This window comes from Schistocerca piceifrons, chromosome 6 (assembly GCF_021461385.2).
Source record: "Schistocerca piceifrons isolate TAMUIC-IGC-003096 chromosome 6, iqSchPice1.1, whole genome shotgun sequence".
In the NCBI taxonomy this organism is placed as follows: domain Eukaryota; kingdom Metazoa; phylum Arthropoda; class Insecta; order Orthoptera; family Acrididae; genus Schistocerca; species Schistocerca piceifrons.
In genome coordinates this window covers 252,896,361-252,918,500 of record NC_060143.1, presented here as the reverse complement: position 1 = coordinate 252,918,500, position 22,140 = coordinate 252,896,361, and the positions used below count along the sequence as shown (strand labels likewise).

General features: G+C 45.5%; 1 protein-coding gene across 1 annotated transcript in view; it reads left to right on the top strand.

The window, feature by feature from the left end:
- LOC124803258 (CD151 antigen-like) overlaps positions 1–22,140 on the top strand; it is a 159,136-nt gene that overhangs the window by 7,999 nt on the left and 128,997 nt on the right. The window contains exon 2 of the mRNA XM_047264441.1: positions 11,113–11,298. Within this exon, the coding sequence (XP_047120397.1) occupies positions 11,113–11,298 (186 nt within the window). The remainder of the gene's footprint in view (positions 1–11,112; positions 11,299–22,140) is intronic.

The following is a 22,140-nucleotide window of genomic DNA, read 5'->3' as shown; positions in this document are numbered from 1 at the left end:
ATTCATACTTTGGCCCTGTACTGTAGGATGGCGACACTAAGACAGACCTTCTTTTGTTTATACAAATGGCCCCTGGCCCAAGAACTGTCCAAAACAACTGATCCTACCTTTCTATCAGCAACAGAAACGGAGGTGTGAAACCCGGAAGAATCCAGTTCCTTGCACGGTGGTTTGAAACATATTAGGTAGCGCGTGCTGTCCATGCGTGCAGATTTAGCATCAATTCACTAATTAAATTTTGTAAAGCACTCTCCTTACTTAAAATGAATGCATTCAGCAGGCACGGTTTCTCTTACTGTTTCTGATTTCGTTCCTTGTGTGAACTATAGGCTCACATCCACTAGCTGGCGATCGTCCATTTGTTGCAATAGTGGGGCCCCGTGCAAACACTTGTACCCAGAAATATATTGCCGGAAATATTGCCGGGCGGTAATGACCGGTAATGGTGTAGAACATCTGATTGCAAATCTTGTGGCCGCGATGGTGCCGCACAGCATGGTCGGGATATTTTGTCAGTAATAAGCCATTTTTGTAGCTCATGTCAAGGTACTTTTATGGAATGGAACGGTCGAAAAATACTCCGAAGTTGGTTCTATAAGCCTAGACAGGCACAGAATGTGTGTGTTTTCAGAGCTCCCCAAATTTTCGAAACAGATAAGAAGCTCAGAGACTCAGAGGGCCATAGAGACGGGTTCCCAGGTAGATGCCGTGTTTCTTGACTTCCGCAAGGCGTTCGACACTGTTCCCCACAGTCGTTTAATGAACAAAGTAAGAACAAATGGATTATCAGACATACTGTGTGATTGGACTGAAGAGGTCCTAGATAACAGAACGCAGCATGTCATTCCCAATGGAGATAAGTCTTCCGAAGTAAGAGTGATTTCAAGTGTGCCGCAGGGGAGTGTCGTAGGACCGTTGCTATTCACAATATACATAACATCGGAAGTTCACCGAGGCTTTTTGCGGATTATGCTGTATATCGAGAGGTTGTAACAATGGAAAATTGTACTTAAATGCAGGAGAATCTGCAGCGAATTGACGCATGGTGCAGGGAATTGCAATTGAATCTCAATGTAGACAAGTGTAATGTGCTGCGTATACATAGAATGAAAGATCCCTTATCATTTAGCTACCATATAGCAGGTCAGCAACTGGAAGCAGTTAATTCCATAAATTATCTGGGAATAGGCATTAGGAGTGATTTAAAATGGAATGATCATATAAAGTTGATCGTCGGCAAAGCAGATGCCAGACTGAGATTCATTGGAAGAATCCTAAGGAAAAGCAATCCGAAAACAAAGGAAGTAGGTTACAGTACACTCGTTCGCCCACTGCTTGAATACTGCTCACCAGTGTGGGATCCGTACCAGATAGGGTTGATAGAAGAGATAGAGAAGATCGAACGGAGAGCAGCGCGCTTCGTTAAAGGATCATTTAGTAATCGCGAAAGCGTTACGGAGACGATAGATAAACTCCAGTGGAAGACTCTGCAGGAGAGACGCTCAGTGGCTCGGTACGGCCTTTTGTTGAAGTTTCGAGAACATATCTTCACCGAAGAGTCAAGCAGTATATTGCTCCCTCATACGTATATCTCGCGAAGAGACCATGAGGATAAAATCAGAGACATTAGAGCCCATACAGAGGCATAACGACAATCCTCCTTTCCACGAACAATACTAAACTGGAGTAGAAGGGATAAGCGATAGAGGTACTCAAGGTACCCTCCGCCACACACCGTCAGGTGGCTTGCGGAGTATGGATGTAGATGTAGATGAGAAGCTCTTTTACCTTATCACTCAATCCTCTAATATTGTGATGAAATAAGATACATTTATTTTCCTGTGCATTCTTAGGTATTTTGTGGGGATGCTCTGTTATTTTTTTACGTCTATCACAAGATGGTACCTGAATCCTGATTCTCACGTAAAGAAAAGTACAGTACTTCTGTGACACCAGTAGCCACAGGGATCTTGCTTCGTATGATGATGGCCCCCGTACATTTCCTGCAAGAAGCTTAGCCAACACATCTTTCCCCCTCTTATCCAGTTGTTGGCCGCGTATACTACATCCCCATCTCATTTGAGATTTCATTTCCGTCAGTGGCTGCCTGCTCAACTCAGCGTGAAGAGGCTCACAGCAGGGCTGGTCATGTCACTATAGGACTTCCACAAAACTCACACCTGTGTGTGTGGGTGCTACTCCTATTCCAATCAGGTGATCCCTAACACCGTAATTTATGTCTTTATCCGGCCGTTTCCCTCTCCACCTACTGTGATAACCTGATCCTCTTTGTCAAAAATTTTAAACAAATTTTCTGCGTCTTCTCTCATCGGGCCTCACTATACTTGTGACCTGGTACCCAGTTTCTGGTAGCGTTCCTGCACTTAACTTAGGATTCACTTAGCAACTAGTAAATACACGAAACCCTCCGTTGCCAAATTTACCTTTATTGTAATTTTAATTAACGTGGAAGCCATAAAAACACCAAACATGGAGGCAAAACGTACCCATCTAAATGCTACTTAAAAAGGGAATAAAATCACTTAAACTTGTTTCCACAAGAAGAGAATACAACGTCCCAATTCGGACCTCGCTAACACATTTTACTGACATTACATATAACAAGATAAATAATCATGCATGTGACGAGAACAAATGAATAACACGATCAATATTTACAGATGAGGATACGACTATATCCACGAAGGTTTGCGCCCTGCCAAGGGAGTACTTAACTTCAACATACACTCCTGGAAATGGAAAAAAGAACACATTGACACCGGTGTGTCAGAACCACCATACTTGCTCCGGACACTGCGAGATGGCTGTACAAGCAATGATCACACGCACGGCACAGCGGACACACCAGGAACCGCGGTGTTGGCCGTCGAATGGCGCTAGCTGCGCAGCATTTGTGCACCGCCGCCGTCAGTGTCAGCCAGTTTGCCGTGGCATACGGAGCTCCATCGCAGTCTTTAACACTGGTAGCATGCCGCGACAGCGTGGACGTGAACCGTATGTGCAGTTGACGGACTTTGAGCGAGGGCGTATAGTGGGCATGCGGGAGGCCGGGTGGACGTACCGCCGAATTGCTCAACACGTGGGGCGTGAGGTCTCCACAGTACATCGATGTTGTCGCCAGTGGTCGGCGGAAGGTGCACGTGCCCGTCGACCTGGGACCGGACCGCAGCGACGCACGGATGCACGCCAAGACCGTAGGATCCTACGCAGTGCCGTAGGGGACCGCACCGCCACTTCCCAGAAAATTAGGGACACTGTTGCTCCTGGGGTATCGGCGAGGACCATTCGCAACCGTCTCCATGAAGCTGGGCTACGGTCCCGCACACCGTTAGGCCGTCTTCCGCTCACGCCCCAACATCGTGCAGCCCGCCTCCAGTTGTGTCGCGACAGGCGTGAATGGAGGGACGAATGGAGACGTGTCGTCTTCAGCGATGAGAGTCGCTTCTGCCTTGGTGCCAATGATGGTCGTATGCGTGTTTGGCGCCGTGCAGGTGAGCGCCACAATCAGGACTGCATACGACCGAGGCACACAGGACCAACACCCTGCATCATGGTGTGGGGAGCGATCTCCTACACTGGCCGTACACCACTGGTGATCGTCGAGGGGACACTGAATAGTGCACGGTACATCCAAACCGTCATCGAACCCATGGTTCTACCATTCCTAGACAGTCCAACAGGACAATGCACGTCCGCATGTATCCCGTGCCACCAAACGTGCTCTAGAAGGTGTAAGTCAACTACCCTGGCCAGCAAGATCTCCGGATCTGTCCCCCATTGAGCATGTTTGGGAGTGGATGAAGCGTCGTCTCACGCGGTCTGCACGTCCAGCACGAACGATGGTCCAACTGAGGCGCCAGGTGGAAATGGCATGGCAAGCCGTTCCACAGGACTACATCCAGCATCTCTACGATCGTCTCCATGGGAGAATAGCAGCCTGCATTGCTGCGAAAGGTGGATATACACTGTACTAGTGCCGACATTGTGCATGCTCTGTTGCCTGTGTCTATGTGCCTGTGGTTCTGTCAGTGTGATCATGTGATGTATCTGACCCCAGGAATGTGTCAATAAAGTTTCCCCTTCCTGGGACAATGAATTCACGGTGTTCTTATTTCAATTTCCAGGAGTGTATAAGGTGATTACAGTAAGCCCTAATTTCACTCGACAAACGTAGTAACGATATAAGCGAGACAAATGTACTGAAGGAGGATAGCCGGATGTGCCGTAGTAAAAAGGGCCGCTATCAACCCCGTCAGGACGCGACCCCCGTGAACACGTCAGTTTCAGCTACCTGCAACATACACAGAGTCATTTGTAGGTTCTTAAAAACAATTGACATGAAAAGACACAACGCGCAACACACTAATAAAATGTAAACGACTACTTCACAGAACTAGCTCCTCTTTAGACAAAGCTAACAGCAGAATATTAATAACACGTAAAATACTTGTAACCTATAACAAACTAAGGTACCACGTAATAGAATATCGTCTTGAGTTCATAGTGTACTCAGTTTGACTTGCCTGTTTACAGGTATTACTACTCAACAGTGTCAGCTTAAGCAAACCCGCGAATACAAAACTCTAAATATGACAGGAGTAATGATTGAAGCCACTGACAATGCTAGGCTGCCACACAGAGGAGACAATAGTAATTTACAGCGGCAGACAACCGATCTTACATCTCCAATTTAGTATCATCAGAATAAACAATTTTGTGTATAATAATTACGTACAGTACCATGACAACCTCTGAATAACACTTATTACCCAAGGTAGGTACTGGTATGGAAAGGCACCTTCAGTAATACAGAGTTCGAGTGTATTCACTTATTGGGTTTCAACTTTACATCCCTTTCCACACACCTCTCTGTTTACACACTTCTATAACTTCTGCAAATAAAGAAGGGCATATAAATGCACATATAACTGGCACAGATTTAAGTAGAATAAAACAGTACCTTCATTTTCTTTACACAGTAATTCCGAAATATATTCAACAACGCGTGAGAGCAAGACGTCGCGGTGATATCAGCTATTTACTTCACATAATTTCCTGCACAGACACAAGGCACAAGAAGCGTTTTCATATGCAAAAGCGGCGAGCATCACACATTTCCTCCGACACGCCATAGACACATCTCAATTTCAATGGCCAGTAACAAGAACCTATACATGCCCTCGCAGCAGAAAATCACCAAAACACAACAGTGCACCACCGCGATACCGAATCCGAGGTCCCATCAAGTCACTGCCGGGATCTCTCGCTGACCCTGCCCATAGCGTACAGGCGTCGTACCACAGGCCTCACGGTAAACGTCAACTAGCCACCTCCGACCCTGCGAATATGCACTCCGCTGTCTCCTTTCTCTCCTCGTTAATCACCCGACCACCGGCCTGAATCGCCGAAGGCAAAGATGGTGACTCCATAATCGATGGCAGCGATGCCATTCTAAGTTCGAGAACCCTGGCGCCAGCCGCACCATGTCTCAGTTTCTATTCTTTCATGCATCATCTGGTCTGTACCCATGCAATGTCTACTGCCTAGCAGAAAAACTCTTTTCTTCCTACTATCTTTTGGTGTCGACCTACACTTACAAGGTACTCCTTGAGCGGGACGTCGCAAGAGGCCAATGCAGTTTATGGCATTCGATGCCCCATATATTGTCTGCCATGCAGCCACAATATTTGCTGCTAATGATTAACAGAGGGCGGGACTGGGTGTGTCCAATGGAGAACACAACAGGCTTTACAGCGTAGCTGAACTGCTTAGTCGACGAGTAACTCACAACAGGGCTACAAAGTAGAGGAATGGCAACGATAAACAAAGCAAACATCGTATTATATCTACAACAACAGTTGCCAAAGCTGACATTTTGTCAGAAAGGAAGCCAAAGAATTTCGCAGATTGAGACAGAAGTGGCCCTTGAAATATCAGCGTTCCTGCAAGATGAGTCAGTGGAATATGTGGTGCCATTTACGCTCCACTATGCGGACAGTGTGCATGTCGAGTGCAGTGATGACGATACATGCTTTAACAAGTGAAAGTGATATTGCAACAGGTATCGGGCCTTATAGTTAATCTTCTTTGTCGGACAGAGAGCCGCAATTCCCGTCTGCAGTGAAACGTAGTAAAGGGCAATCGTTGCCAAAGGAGCTGGAATAAACAAAGTTACACAAATGGAAGATCGTCCTCAACATGGTAAAAAAAAATCGAATTAGCAATATGACCGTGTAATTGATAAGAAAAACTATGAATATTCAGTGGAGGACAAGGCACACTTTTCACAAAAACTGGTGTTTCCTCGTTTCTAGGCTGCTCGATACAATTTACAAGTGACCTACTACGTTATACACATCAAACTGCGCGCGACGTAGATTACAGTGATTTCACGACAGCAGTGGATGGTTGCGTAACTTCGAAGAGTGTTACAGGATTGGCAAAACGTAAGGTGAGGAAATTTCAAACAAAGCGTTAATTTGACAATGCACAGCAGACGCAGAATCGGCATAAAAATTTGTAGATGAGATAAACAAATTCATCCCAGCGTTCAGTAAGGAATTTGTTTTCAACTCTTACCAATCGGGATTAGAAAAATAAATGCTTATGAAAGGGACCCAGGAAATTAGAGGTACCAAGAGAGTTGTGTCTAGATCAACTAACATCAACGCCTTAACGTATTCGTATACAATTATGACGACTGTTAATCTGGACCGTACACTGGCTGGAAGTTATTTACTGTGCTGCAAGAAGTCGTGGGTACTCTGGCTCCTACTATTCGATCTCGTGTGCGTGATTTTGCAAGGCCAGTAGGGAAATTTACATCACAGCAAGCAAGAGTGGGAAAATGGACGTAAGAGAACCACAACTATGGTATGAGCACTGATTCTGGCTAATAGCTGGTCAAAATAACTCGCTTTCTCTTGGTTCCTGGTATACGTAAAAAAAATCATACTCTTTTAGAGCAAAGTGTCCCTCCTGAAAAGCATGTAACTTTGCAGTTCGTACTAGCTGAAACGAAAGAAGAAATTCAGCCTCTGGATGTCTATAAAACATATTATAGCACTGCCCGCGGCTGCACCTTAAAGGATAGTCAGTTTCACGATAAGGTCCACTGTAGACTATTCCGCATTCGGTAGCATGCCACACATTCCATCAGTTCTTACCATCCTGTTGCACCAACATGATTCTACACGCGTTCTTTAAGAGTGGAAACCTAGCTGAATGCTCTTCACGGTTTGTAACTCCCAGGGCTCGTCTTCAGTTTTGATGGTGCAAAACTTTGTGATCAATGTAGCGCGGCATTTTTCATTCGGTGTTCATGGTACAAGTTAATGATTTATTTTTAACATTTCTTGAATGTCCATTTTGTGAAGTGTAATAGATCCATCCCATAGAAGGTTGATCTCTGCACCTCCCGGACACTGATTTTCTGTCACCCCACTGATGCACATGGTGAGTCATTAGCAGCTAAAACTTTTCTTCTCCTAATTGATAACACAACACTTTAAAATGAGCCTTACTAGAGATTGAACGTGCGACCTCGCACTCAGGGCTCCCTTGTTATTTCTTTTGCTACACCTCTGCTGCACGCTCGTGCGATCTAAAGCTGAAGATAATCTGGGATGAGGAACAAGTCGAACAATAAGAATACACAATAAATATTTACAAAATAAGAACAAATATGCTAATATACTTTCCACAGATCCCAAACGAAATTGCCCTGCTGGAAGTGAAATCGGTCAAAAAGCAATCCTAAGCATATTTATATTTAAAAGAATATTAATTGATCAATACACTTAAGTGCAATGACGATTTTAGGCTATTGTAGTCACTCTTCATCAAACTAAAAAAACATAAAAAAATATTTTACAGCGCTCATTTACAATGATTTCATTACTGCAAAAAATTTGTGCAGAAGGCAGATTGTACCCAATATTAACATTATGTAATATTATTAATAACATACACGGAGACCAATCGGTTTTGCTAAGAAATTCGTCAATGGAATAGGACCTGGGCACCAATAAACATCAATAAACTCTTACAAACTGAACTTTATTATTAGTTTAACTTTTTATGACTGCTGGCGTGTTATTGAAAATGTATATTGCTGAATTGTCGACAACTTTCTGGACTAAAGCAAGTGATGTTAAATGTTTGTGAAAGTTAACCTTATGTCTAGTATTGATTCCATGACCGGAACAGTTGGTTTGAAAAAAAAGATATATTTTTAATGATAAATTTCTTTAAGGGATATATACATTGGCATTAAGTAGTTAGTATCCCTAGTTTATTAATAAGCCCTCTACAGAATGTTTCTGAGTTCAGAACACGAATAACTCGTATTGCACGTTTTTGGACTAGGAAAACTTAAGCTTGAGTTGATGAATTTCCTCAGAAAAAAATCCCGTATGATATTATGGAATGAAAGTAAGAACAGTACTCTATTTTTTTTTACCTATGTCTGACATCATTCGCGTAGCAAATAGAGATTTGTTTAGTTATTTTCAACACCAAATTCCGTAATGTTTGTCTGTTTTGTTGCCTCTTTTTCCACATAATCAAATGCCACCCCGTAGTCAATTAAATAAACCAGTGACAGTTTCTTGTGGTTAACATTACATGGCGAATTACTGACTTTGACTTACAAGGGGAACTCTCTATGGCACACTCCTCCGATTCAGTGGTAAAATCGCCAATTGGATAGCCCGTACACTGAACAAAGATCAAGCATGAAAAGAGGAAGGAGGTATACTGTAGAAAAAGAAGCAAAATAGGAACAGTGAACGGTCCAAAATCAGCATGTGTAACAACGAGCAACTCTGAATGGCAGTCATGGTGTTGAACTGCGAAGGGGGAAATCCGTGTTCAAGTCTTCCCCAAACGGTCCCTTGTTTTCATAAAATTAAGAAATGTCTGTCCGCTCATTGACGTCTCTGTTCGCTGTATTCAAATTTTGGTCTGTATCGTGGTGTAACGTCCGTCTGCAACAGCGACGTTTGACGAAGGGACCTCCAGATGTACGTACCTACCTACTCCATACAAGTACCACATGTTATGCCTCTTGTGTTCCTTCTTGGAAGTTTTGACTCTTGAATTCCTTCGTTGTAACATAGTTCACTTGACAGGGCTAGGAAACATCTCGCCTGCTCTGCCTATTCATCACATTTACTCACGACGGTAATATATGCTTACGACATGACTCATGTTCTACAAGCAGTGTATAGTATGACAATTGCCAAGACTACAGAAAGAGAACAGACACGCCAGTGATCGGTCGGAGAGTTCATAAAATTGTGGCAAAAAAAAAGTATGGTGCACTAGGGAGGTTCGAAGCCGGATCACCCGATTTGCAGTCCAACACCAGAACCACACAATCACGACGCCGTGGTTCTTCGGAATCGCTTAATGTTACATACACTACTGGCCATTAAAATTGCTACACCACGAAGATGACGTGCTACAGACGCGAAATTTAACCGACAGAAAGAAGATGCTGTGATATGCAAATGCTTAGCTTTTCAGAGCATTCACACGAGGTTCGCGCTGGTGGCGACACCTACAACGTGCTGACATGGGGAAAGTTTACAACCAATTTCTCATACACAAACAGCAGTTGACCGGCGTTGCCTGGTGAAACGTTGTCGTGATGCCTCGTGTAAGGAGGAGAAATGAATACCATCACGTTTCCGACTTTGGTAAAGGTCTGATTGTAGCCTATCGCGATTGCAGTTTATCGTACCGAGACAATGCTGCTCGCGTTGGTCGAGATCCAATGACGGTTAGCAGAATATGGAATCAGTGGGTTCAGGAGGGTAATATGGAACGCCGTGCTGGATCCCAACGGCCTCGTATCACTAGCAGTCGAGATGACAGGCGTCTAATCCGCATGGCTGTAACACATTGTGCAGCCACGTCTCGATCCATGAGTCAACATATGGGGACGTTTGCAAGACAACAACCATCTGCACGAACAGTTAGATCACGTTTGCGGCAGCACGGACTATCAGCTCGGAGACCATGGCTGCGGTTACCCTTGACGCTGCATCACACACAGGAGCGCCTGCGATTGTGTACTCAACGACGAACGTGGGTGCACAATTCGCAAAACGTCATTTTTTCGGATGAATCCAGGTTCTGTTTAGAGCATCATGGTGGTCGTATCCGTGTTCGGCGACATCGCGGTGAACGCACATTGGAAGCGTGTATTCATGATCGCCATACTGGCGTATCACTCAGCGTGATGGTGTGGGGTGCCACTGGTTACACGTCTCGGTCACCTCTTGTTCGCAGTGACGGCACTTTGAACAGTGGACGTTACATTTCAGATGTGTTACGACCCGTGGCTCTACCCTTCATTCGATCCCTGCGAAACCTTATGTTTCAGCAGGATAATGCACGACCGCATGTTGCAGGTCCTGTACTGGGGCCTCTCTGCATACAGAAAATGTTCGACTGCTGCCCTGGGCAGCATATTCTCCAAATCTCTCACCAATTGAAAACGTCTGGTCAATGGTGGCCGAGCAACTGGCTCGTCACAATACGCCAGTCAGTACTCTTGATGAACTGTGGTATCGTGTTGAAGCTGCATGGGCAGCTGTACCTGTACACGCCATCCAAGCTGTGTTTGACTCAATTCCCAGGCGTATCAAGGCCGTTATGACGGCCAGAGGTGGATGTTCTGGGTACTGATTTCTCAGGCTCTATGCACCCAAATTGCGTGAAAATGTAAACACATGTCAGTTCTAGTATAACGTATTTGTCCAATGAATACCCATTTATCATCCGCATTTCTTCTTGGTGTAGAAATTTTAATGGGCAGTAATGTATCTTGAGCTTGAACCGATCTCTGTTTCTAGTTTGCATCTTTTTTCACAGTTCAGTACACCTTGTTCTCGTTTTCACGCACGATTTGAGTTCAGTTTTTGACGGGCCATCCACTGAGCCGTTTTACCACTACATCTGAGGTGAGTGCTGCGGAGGAATTTCCCTCGTTACCTGTACCTTGTGTGCAGGGCCACGTTACAATTACAGTGGAGCGCACAGTGTTAGTGTGTGTGTGTGTGTGTGTGTGCTTTGGTGCCGCAGTACTTCGCGCTGCTGTTCGCGCTGCTGCTGTCGGAGCTGTCGCTGTCTGTGGCGGCGCTGCTGGCGCGGCGGCACGTGTCTGCCGACCTGCAGCAGCGGCTGCAGCGCCAGCTCGCGCAGCGCTACGGCCTCGAGTCTCAGGCCAACGGCGGCTTCACGCAGGCCGTCGACGTCATGCAGTACAAGGTAGGCCCACCTGCCGCCGCAGCGGCTGCAGCGCCAGCTCGCGCAGCGCTACGGCCTCGAGTCGCAGGCCAACGGCGGCTTCACACAGGCCCTCGACGTCATACAGTACAAGGTAAGCCCACCTGCCACCGCAGCGGCTGCAGCGCCAGCTCGTGCAGCGCTACAGCCTCGAGTCGCAGGCCAACGGAGGCTTCACGAAGGCCGTCGATGTCATGCAGTACAAGGTAGGCCAACCCGCCGTCAGTGCTCCGCGCTTTGCCACTGGTGGAGCTTTCCACATCAGCAGGTCTCACCGTTCTGGAGACATGTACACCTACAGTTCTCTACTCACTGTCAAAACAAAATGACCAGACACTCTGTGACCAAAATGGTACTGAAACACTCTAGATTGTCGCACACATGACAAAATGGTACATATCGAAATAGACGACAGGGGGATAGAGAAACAATTGAAATCGCTCAAAAGAAAAAAGGCCGCTGGACCTGATGGGATACCAGTTCGATTTTACACAGATAACGCGAAGGAACTTGCCCCCCTTCTTGCAGCGGTGTACCGTAGGTCTCTAGAAGAGCTTAGCGTTTCAAAGGATTGGAAAAGGGCACAGATCATCCCCGTTTTCAAGAAGGGACGTCGAACAGATGTGCAGAACTGTAGACCTATATCTCTAACGTCGATCAGTTGTAGAATTTTGGAACACATATTATGTTCGAGTATAATGACTTTTCTGGGGACTAGAAATCTACTCTGTAGAAATCAGCATGGGTTTCAAAAAAGACGATCGTGTGAAACCCAGCTCGCGCTATTCGTCCACGAGACTCAGAGGGCCATGGACATGGGTCCCAGGTAGATGCTGTGTTTCTTAACTTCCGCAAGGCGTTCGATACAGTTCCCCACAGTCTTTTAATGAACAAAGTAAGAGCATATGGACTATCAGACCAATTGTGTGATTGGATTGAAGAGGTCCTAGATAACAGAACGCAGCATGTTATTCTCAATGGAGAGAAGTCTTCCGAAGTAAGAGTGATTTCAGGTGTGCCGCAGGGGAGTGTTGTAGGACTGTTGCTATTCACAATATGTATAAATGTCCTTGTGGATAACATCGGAAGTTCACTGAGGTCTTTTGCGGACGATGCTGTAGTATATCGAGGTGTTGTAACTATGGAAAATTGTACTGAAATGCAGGAGGATCTGTAACAAATTGACGCATGGTGCAGGGAATGGCAATTGAATCTCAATGTAGACAAGTGTAATGTGCTGGGAATACACAGAAAGACAGATCCTTTATCATTTAGCTACAATATAGCAGATCACCAACTGGAAGCAGCTAATTCCATAAATTGTCTGGGAGTACGCATTAGGAGTGATTTAAAATGGAATGATCATATAAAGTTGATCGTCGGTAAATCAGATGCCAGAGTGGGATTCGTTGGAAGAATCCAAAGGAAATGCAATCCGAAAACAAAGGAAGTAGGTTACAGTACACTTCTTCGCCCACTGCTCGAATATTGCTCATCGATGTGGGATCCGTACCAGATAGGGTTGATAGAAGAGATAGAGAAGATCGAACGGAGAGCAGCGCGCTTCGTTTCAGGATCATTTAGTAATCGCGAAAGTGTTACGGAGATGATAGATAAACTCCAGTGGAAGACGCTGCAGGAGAGACGCTCAGTAGCTCGGTACGGGCTTTTGTTGAAGTTTCGAGAACATACCTTCACCGAGGACTCAAGCAGTATATTGCTGCCTCCTGCGTATATCTCACGAAGAGACCATGAGGATAAAATCAGAGAGATTAGAGCCCACACAGAGGCATACCGACAATCTTTCTTTTCACGAACAATACGAGACTGGAATAGAAGGGAGAACCGACAGAGGTACCCAAGGTACCCTGCGCCACATACCGTCAGGTAGCTTGCGGAGTGTGGATGTAGATGTAGATGTTGATGCTGATGCACGTCTTACTAGGGGACCGCGTCTACTTGTCATCACCGATTTCGTCCAAATTTCTTATATATGCAGGGTTTGGCCAGTTACGAAAGTGACAGAAGTGGGAGATCCAGATGACCGAACATTCAGAAAAAAATAGCATTTTTGGTGCAGGTGCCTATATTAACTTCGTTCATACCCAGCGGTCGGCACAGCGAAAGGAGTAAAGAGCGGCAACCAGAGCGCCGTTGGTTTGAGTTCCTGAGCAGAGTTTTATTCATTATTTTTTCAATTTACACGTTACTTACATTGGAAATAAATAGAAAATAATGCTCAATATATTGTATTTCTTAGATTTTCATATAATCCATGCGAAGGAAAGGCAAAGAAAATTCTGGATTCCAAATACGAGGGTGAGTCAAATGAAAACCTTTTATTTGTAATAACAAATCTAAATTTCGCACCCTTATCCTATAAGTTGGTAAGCGTGCTGCAGACAGCGTGCAGAATGGCCTGTAGGTGGCAGCATAGTGCAGATGCGCACACACACACCGACGCAGTATGAGTATAAAGATGGCCGCCCCACTTGCGACTTGCACCAGGGAAGAACAGCGTTCTGTTATTCGGTTTTTGCGTAGTGAAGGTGTGAGACCTATTGAAATTCATCGACGAATGACGGTTCAGTACGGTGATGCATGTTTGTCACAGCAGCAAGTCTACGAATGGAGTAGGAAGTTTGCAAATGGTGTGACTTCAGTGGGAGATGCTCCTCGTCCAGGTCAGGCACAACGAGTTGTGACTCCACAGAACAAGCCGTAGAGAAGGAAAACCGCCGACTGACACTGAATGACATTGCAGCATGTTTACAGATTAGTCATGCGTCAGCACACCACATTGTGCATGATGTGCTACAATTTCACAAAGTGTCTGGAAGATGTGTGCCACGGCAGCTGACTCCTGAAATGAGAGAACGACGTGTTGATGCTTGTGAAGAACTTCTTCGGCACTTTGAACGAGAAGGTGATGGCTTCCTTGCAAGAATCGTTACTGGGGACGAAACCTGGGTTCACTTCCACCAACCGGAAACGAAGAGAGCGAGCAAGGAATGGCGCCATTTCTCATCACCAAAACCAAAGAAGTTCCGAACAGAACCATCATCAGGGAAGGTTACGCTGACTCTCTTTTGGGACGAAAAAGGTGTCACTTTGGAGCATACCATGCCTAGAGGGACCACTGTCACCAGTGCATCATACACAGATCTCCTAAAAAGTCTTCTGCGGCCTGTAATCAATCAAAGCGACGTGGATTGCTGTCAGCAGATGTCCTTTTGCAACATGGCAATGCAAGGCCCCACATTGCCCGTACAACAGTTCCAACAATCACAGACCTGCATTTTGAGTGTTTTCCTCAGCCACCATACTCACCAGAACTTGCCCCAAGTCATTTCCATATGTTTGGACCACTAAAAGACGCAATGGAAGGAAACACGTTCTGATGAAGAGGTACGCCACGCGGTGCATGAGTGGGTGCGCGGACTACCAAAAGAATTTTTTTCCAAAGGAATTTATGCACTTTGTAAGCGCTAGAGGACTTGCATTGAGCGTGGGGGAGATTATGTTGAAAAGTGATACAGCTTTGTACACTTCTGCACAATAAATAATATTTAAAAAATATTTAAGGTTTTCATTTGATTCACCCTCGTAAATTCCCAGGGAGGGATTGTAAGGCACACATGAGAACTTCGTATATAGCACTATGTACTTTTACTAGTTCACAGATGATTATTTATACATGAGGACGTGATACCCATCGTGACAAGAGGAAGCAGTAATTTTCGGGAATCTTGCACACATTATGAACGCTGCGTTTTTATAGTTGCGTAGTTGTTTGAAGGTATCTATAGAAAAACAAAATTGTTTACACTCAGATAAGGTTCTTTCTCATCGCGCAGTTTGGCAGTGAACCATATGTAACGCATTATTTAGCCCAGTATTGGCAAGGATAGCTGTCCATGTACAGTGGAATGTAATTTGATGCAACCATCTAGGCAAGCGATTTCTTTTCATGTGTCCATGAGATTAGGAGCAGTTCGGAAGCTTGTTGACGAAAATCTTCACCAGGCAATAAAAAAGGACATCGCGGAGTTGCACTAGCGGAGTGCTTTTGAGGGGAATCATACGTTGCAAATTTATCTGCAAACCCAAATTTTCATTTGCCTTTTCTTTTGAGGTTTTTTGTTAACATTTTAATAAATACAATACAGTCAGTAGTATTTAGGATTATTTACAGTGCAGTGCAGGTAAGGTACAAATTAAAATAAAAGAATTAAAAAATTGTTTTTTGTATTGACTCGAATCCACAACCTTCTAATTACTGTTCTGTAATATTCCCACTGTGGTAACTGCTGGCTAGAAACGAGGTTGACATAAGCAGCGAATGCCTCGCCCGACCCGCGCCAAAAATGCTGTATTTTTGTAGTAGCTTGGCCATCTGGTGCTCCCACTTCTCTTTAATTTTAGACAAGCCTCGTATATATCATAAATCTCGAAAAGACCGGTGGAGACGACAGGGCCCGATCTGCTTGTTAGACTAAGAAAATTGTCACTGTCTCTCTCTTTCTGAAGTTTACACATTGCATCGCCTATACTCCTGCTAACTGTATCCACTCTTGAGATCAAGACTCCAAAACCCGTCCCAGTCCGCAACCCAACATCACTACTACTCCTGCTACAGTAGCTTCCAGTTACCGACATTCCCAAATCCAACGTCAGCCACCTCCCCCCCCCCCCCCAACCCCATTCATACTCACAACCATGCTTTCAAATCCCATTTAATCTATGAAGAGAACAACGTAGTTGTATTCTAATCCGTCGTGCCAATTGCGAAGGATACACGAGCTTCCCTTATTAGATGGACAAGATAGAGATATTTCTCAAAAATTTCCGTTCCGCTAATACTTTATCGTCCAGGAATGACTGATATTTGATAATATTCTAGTACAATTGCGTGCAAACTTACGGACGAAAGTAAGTTTCGCACGATGTGTCACTATCAAGTAATATAGCTCGATGAAACTTGGAGCATACGTTGAAAGAATTGCTGCAGTATAGCACATGAGGAACTGAAAGAAACGAGCAATGAAACCAACAGAAATGACACTTTTATTTAAGAACATTAATTACATTAATTTTAATTTTAATAATCAGCAGCCTCAGTAGCACCGTTTATCTAGAATTTACCTAGGTTTCAGTCGGGATAACCCAGCCTTCTTCAGAATAACAGTAACTACCGTTTGTCCATAGTGGACATCGTCATGCAAAAACTACAAATCCATAAATTATCGTCAGACTGTAAAAACGTATCTGAAACTGCGTCGGACCCACTTCGCGACCGCGATGCGGCACACACGAGCGCTGTACTGGAACTCATACTTCGCGGTCGCGAAGTGGGTTCGACGCAGTTTCAGATACGTTTTTACAGTCTGACGATAATTTATGGATTTGTAGTTTTAGCATAACGATGTCCACTATGGACAAACGGTAGTTACTGTTATTCTGAAGAAGGTTGGGTTTTCCCGACTGAAACCTAGGTAAATTCTAGATATACAGTGCAAGTGAGGCTGTGGATTATTAAAATTAAAATTAATATTAATACTGTTGCTGAGAGGGCCGCGAAATGTTGAAAACATTAATTACACTCAAATCATCACGGTTCGTGATGGTCCCCTAGACATTACAAAAGGCGGGACGTGGTTCTTAACAGCATTTGTGGTCACCACGGACGGCTGCAGTGTGCTTCCATGCTGGCTGCAAGGTTGGTGAGCATTTATTGTGGTACGGCGTTCCATTCCTTCAAAAATGGTTCAAATGCCTCTGAGCACTATGCGACTTCACTTCTGAGGTCATCAGTCGCCTAGAACTTAGAACTAATTAAACCTAACTAACCTAAGGACATCACACACATCCATGCCCGAGGCAGGATTCGAGCCTGCGACCGTAGCGGTCGCTCGGTTCCAGACTGCAGCGCCTAGAACCGCACAGCCATTCCGGCCGGCCCATTCCTTCACCAGTGCAGTACACAACTGCTGGATGGTCGATAGTGCATGTGGACATCTCGCCAATGCGTCACACATGTGCTCCATGCGATTTAAGTCTGGGGAACGGGCAGGCCAGTGAATTCAGCAAATACCCTCTCGTTCCAAGAGCTGCTCCAGCTGTGCTCTTCGATGCGGTCGCGCACTGTCGTCCATAAGAATGAAGTTAATACCGAATGCACCTCTGAAAAGAAATACATGGGCAGTGTCACACTAACGTTGACCAGTGAGTGGACCGAGTTCAAAGATCTGGAGGTCAGGATGCCCATGCAACATCGTTCCTCCCCACACCGTAACACCTGAACCATCAATACACCATGTTCAACAGTATCCCTAGACACGACTTCATTTTTTATGGATGATAATGCGCAAATGCGTAGACCAGTGCAGGTATAACAGCTCTTGAAAGAAGAGGACCATCGTCAAATGGACTGGCCTGCTCCTTCCTCTGACTTAAATTCTACTGTGTCCTAACTAAGCGCCTGCAGCTCTCGCTTCCCGCGAAGCAGACCGGTACAGCGGGCCCCGGACAGAGTAGGGGTCATCCTGGCCGGTCGTCCCGGAAACACAGACGCTTCCCAGAGACCACCAGGAGGCGTCCATGGCGCCGCAAGAGGTCGCTACACCCGCGAACCTATTTCTTTCCGCTCGACACGTGACTGCAAATAGAGCCAGCCATATCCATGCGCCAAGCAGTATTTTGGCTGGCGCAGGAGCCTGGAGAGGACCCCTCCCGGATGATGAGCTTCGCCCTGACATCTACCCTTCCTACCAACTCTAACCCCATCTTCCTGCCTCCTCCTCAGGGCTCCCTCTCCTCCCCCTCCCTTCCTCCTTAGCGGCTTCCCCCTCCTACTCCCCCTACATCTCTTGTGCCCCCTTTCAGTGTCTCTGCACTCCCTCCTGCCCTGTCTTCTCTCTTCGTCTCCTGCCCCACGTGTCTCCTGCCTCTTCGTGCACCCACTGCTGCCCCTCCTCTCTTCATCCCGCCGCTTCCCCTGCTGCCCCTTGCTCACCCCTCCTTTTCCATCCTCTCTGCCCTTTCCCTCGGCAGGTCCCGCCTGGCAGTCTTCTTCTTCGACGTGTGTGTTCCAAGTGGGTTTTAAGTGTGTTGTTCCGGAGTGTGCATGTACATTCAGTGTCTTCTCTGAGTTTTGAAGAATCACCAACTGTGTTTTTTAAACTTTCTGGTGACTTTTTTTAACTGTCCTCCATGAACGTCTCCGTGTTAGTCTATATTTTGTACCTCCATTTTCTCCCATTATTCTGTTTTAAGTTCCCCTTTATCGCCATCTGTATGTACCATTTTATTCTTATTTTAAGTTCATGTCACTCGGCTGAAGAGCGGCGGATTGTGCCACTGACAGCCCTCCCCTGCCCATATGGGGCAGGGGAATGAAATCACAATAAAGAAAAAAAAAAAACTGGAGAGGCGGTTCACGCCGAGCGATCCCACTGGTGTCATCGTCCACCGCCGCTAGCGTACCGGAGCCATCCTCGCAGGGCCTCTACTCGTCCTCGGACTCAGGTGACGGCAACGTGGACTCCGCGCCGCTCTTCACGAGACACCTGGGCTTGGTTTGGTGAAGCTGTATGGTTACTACAGACAGTTTATGTTTGGAAGAATCTCTGATTTAGTTATTGGTAGGCTTGGAGGATCAGTCCTACCTGACGAATATTGTTTTGTAAATTCTGAAGAAAAACTTTAGTTTAAATAAAACCGCTATAACTCACACTCTGAGATTTTCCTACCCGCGGACGGCGGATATATTAAATTCAGTGGAGCACGTCTAGGATGCGTTGAGGAGACGCTCTCTAGCACGCCCACACACACCAACGACCATCTAGCATTTATCAATTTCGCTGGTGGAGGATGAAATCCTCCACGATGAGAACTCCTTGGCAGCGTTGTGACTTGTTCACGTCGGTAGCTGCGCGGTCAGCACGGCGAATTGCTAACCGATGCACCCGTGTTTGATTCCCGGCCGAGTAGGAGTTTTTAACCGCTCGGGGACTGGGTATTGTTTTGCAGTGAACACATGGTGTGTCGTGGGGCGATGACTCTGTTTTTAAAATAATTGAAAAGCCACGATCGATTCAATATCCTTTACTAGATGACCGGTTACAGCACTCTGAAGGTGCCATCATCGGATCTGAAACGTGGATTAACATTTATAAAACCCTATGGACATCATGGCACATGAGGCAGAGCATCTGATAAAAATCACTGTCACAACCAATAGAAAATAATAAAAAAAACTCCTCTCATGGTCATTGTTTCCATAAAATATAAAACTGAAGTCACCACATGAAACTACCACTGCCTGTGATTTCAGTTTTATATTTTATGGAAAGAACGACCATGAAAGCAGTTTTTTATTATTTTTTATCGGTTGTGATAATGATTTTCATCAGATGCTCTGCCTCATGTTGGCACATGCGGCACAAATCTAATTTTAATTCACGTTTCAGATCCGATGACGGCACCTTCAGAGTGCTGAAACCGGTCATCTAGTAAACGATATGAAGCGGTCGTGGCTTTTCAATTATTTTAAATACTGGGTATGTTGTCATTTTGTTTGTATCGTCGGAAATGAGGTTCCACTGATGAAACGACTATACGGACACGTCCCGGAAGCCTATAAATTAAAAGGAAGAAAGAAAAAAAATCCCTTGCGACCAGCGTGGTAGCGAGTTGCACAGCTTTCATTGCCGTCCATGGGAATCACACACCCTATTAAGAATTATGTTCCACATTTCACCGGCCGATGTGGCCGAGCGGTTCTAGGCGCTACAGTCTGGAACCGCGCGACCGCTACGGTCGCAGGTTCGAATCCTGCCTCGGGCATGGATGTGTGTGATGTCCTTAGGTTAGTTAGGTTTACGTAGGCGACTGATGACCTTAGAAGTTAGGTCGCATAGCACTCAGAGCCATTTGAACTATTTTTTGTGTCCTGTAATTTTAGTGATACCTACCGTATCTTGCAACGAATAAAGTAATTCCTCTCTTCCAGTGTTATTGAATACAGAATAAGATACTTTTCTCTTCTATTATGGATTTTAACGAACAGTTTACGCACTGACGTTATGACGGAAATTCTGCAAAATGACATGATGCTATGTGTCGAGGTAAGATCTGATGATTACGATACCGAAATCCATCATATGAAATGGCGAATAAAAAAATTTATCTTTCGGCGACCAAGAAAATTGCATTCTTTAATGCCAAACGTGGTCGCAGTCGCCATGAAAGACTTATTTGTATGCAGTGACGAAAGATTACTTCAGTGGGCTACCAGAAACATTTCAAATATTTTTACGTTAGCACTGCCTTCTGGTAATGTGTGCCCTGAAATTCAGTGACACAATACAAAAGGAGAGCGAGCGCCCGCCCACAGAAACTCCCTGTACAAGAAAACCACATGCGAAACATTGCCAACTGCAGTTGCTCGCCCTGGGAATCACTTTAAGAAGGGCCTGAACCGAGTGAAAATGACATAGTATGCCGCAAATCGGAGTAATAAAGGGACAGCTCACCTCATGGAAGCGGTTCAGATGTCGACGCACCAGCGGCGGGCGGCCAAGTAACTTAACTAAGGACTGCAAGGGAAAACAGCTGGATCCTGGTGGGTTTATAGACTCGCGATTCGAAGTATCCGTTGACCGAAACCCCCACCACTTGGCTTCAGGTACCAACACAATGGGAACTGACTTGAAAGAACCGCCCCCGACTCTTCTGAAGTCCAAGCCAATGACGAGGATCCCCTACAATCAGCAAAACATGGCCAAGCAATGCTGAAGGCAGCAGAGGGGCATAGGATTCTGTTCTCTCGGCGACGGGCAGTCGGAACTGTAGAGCATCCCTCCGCCTAACGGCTGAAATTGGCGCCATTTTTTACCAGCCGAAGGTTTCTGAGGTAGATTCTATGCCCTTATTCGCAACACAACAGTACTACCGCTTATTCAGATAAATGCGCTGACAATGTCGCACACATTGTGCAACGATAGTATAAGTGGTGGAGAATTTAGCATAGTGACTAGCTTCTCTGGTAATTTAATGTCTTTAACTGGCCAATTCATTCAGATATTTAAGCAATAACGTGTCAGAAAGCGGACGATAGCTGCTCTTTCGCAAACGTTTTCGGAACGAACCGTGAAGTCGACGGAAGACAGTGCTAACCCACGAGAGTGTAGTTTTGACTTATTGTTTGTTATGTTTTTGGCTATTTCTATAAATCGTATTGTTACAATGGACTTATTTGCAACTTTTTCTACTACTTCTAATACTACTTTTTCATCTCCGTAATCACCCGGTAAAAACGTTGTTTTAAGTCATAGGGAATTGTTTGTTTATACACTCCTGGAAATTGAAATAAGAACACCGTGAATTCATTGTCCCAGGAAGGGGAAACTTTATTGACACATTCCTGGGGTCAGATACATCACATGATCACACTGACAGAACCACAGGCACATAGACACAGGCAACAGAGCATGCACAATGTCGGCACTAGTACAGTGTATATCCACCTTTCGCAGCAATGCAGGCTGCTATTCTCCCATGGAGACGATCGTAGAGATGCTGGATGTAGTCCTGTGGAACGGCTTGCCATGCCATTTCCACCTGACGCCTCAGTTGGACCAGCGTTCGTGCTGGACGTGCAGACCGCGTGAGACGACGCTTCATCCAGTCCCAAACATGCTCAATGGGGGACAGATCCGGAGATCTTGCTGGCCAGGGTAGTTGACTTACACCTTCTAGAGCACGTTGGGTGGCACGGGATACATGCGGACGTGCATTGTCCTGTTGGAACAGCAAGTTCCC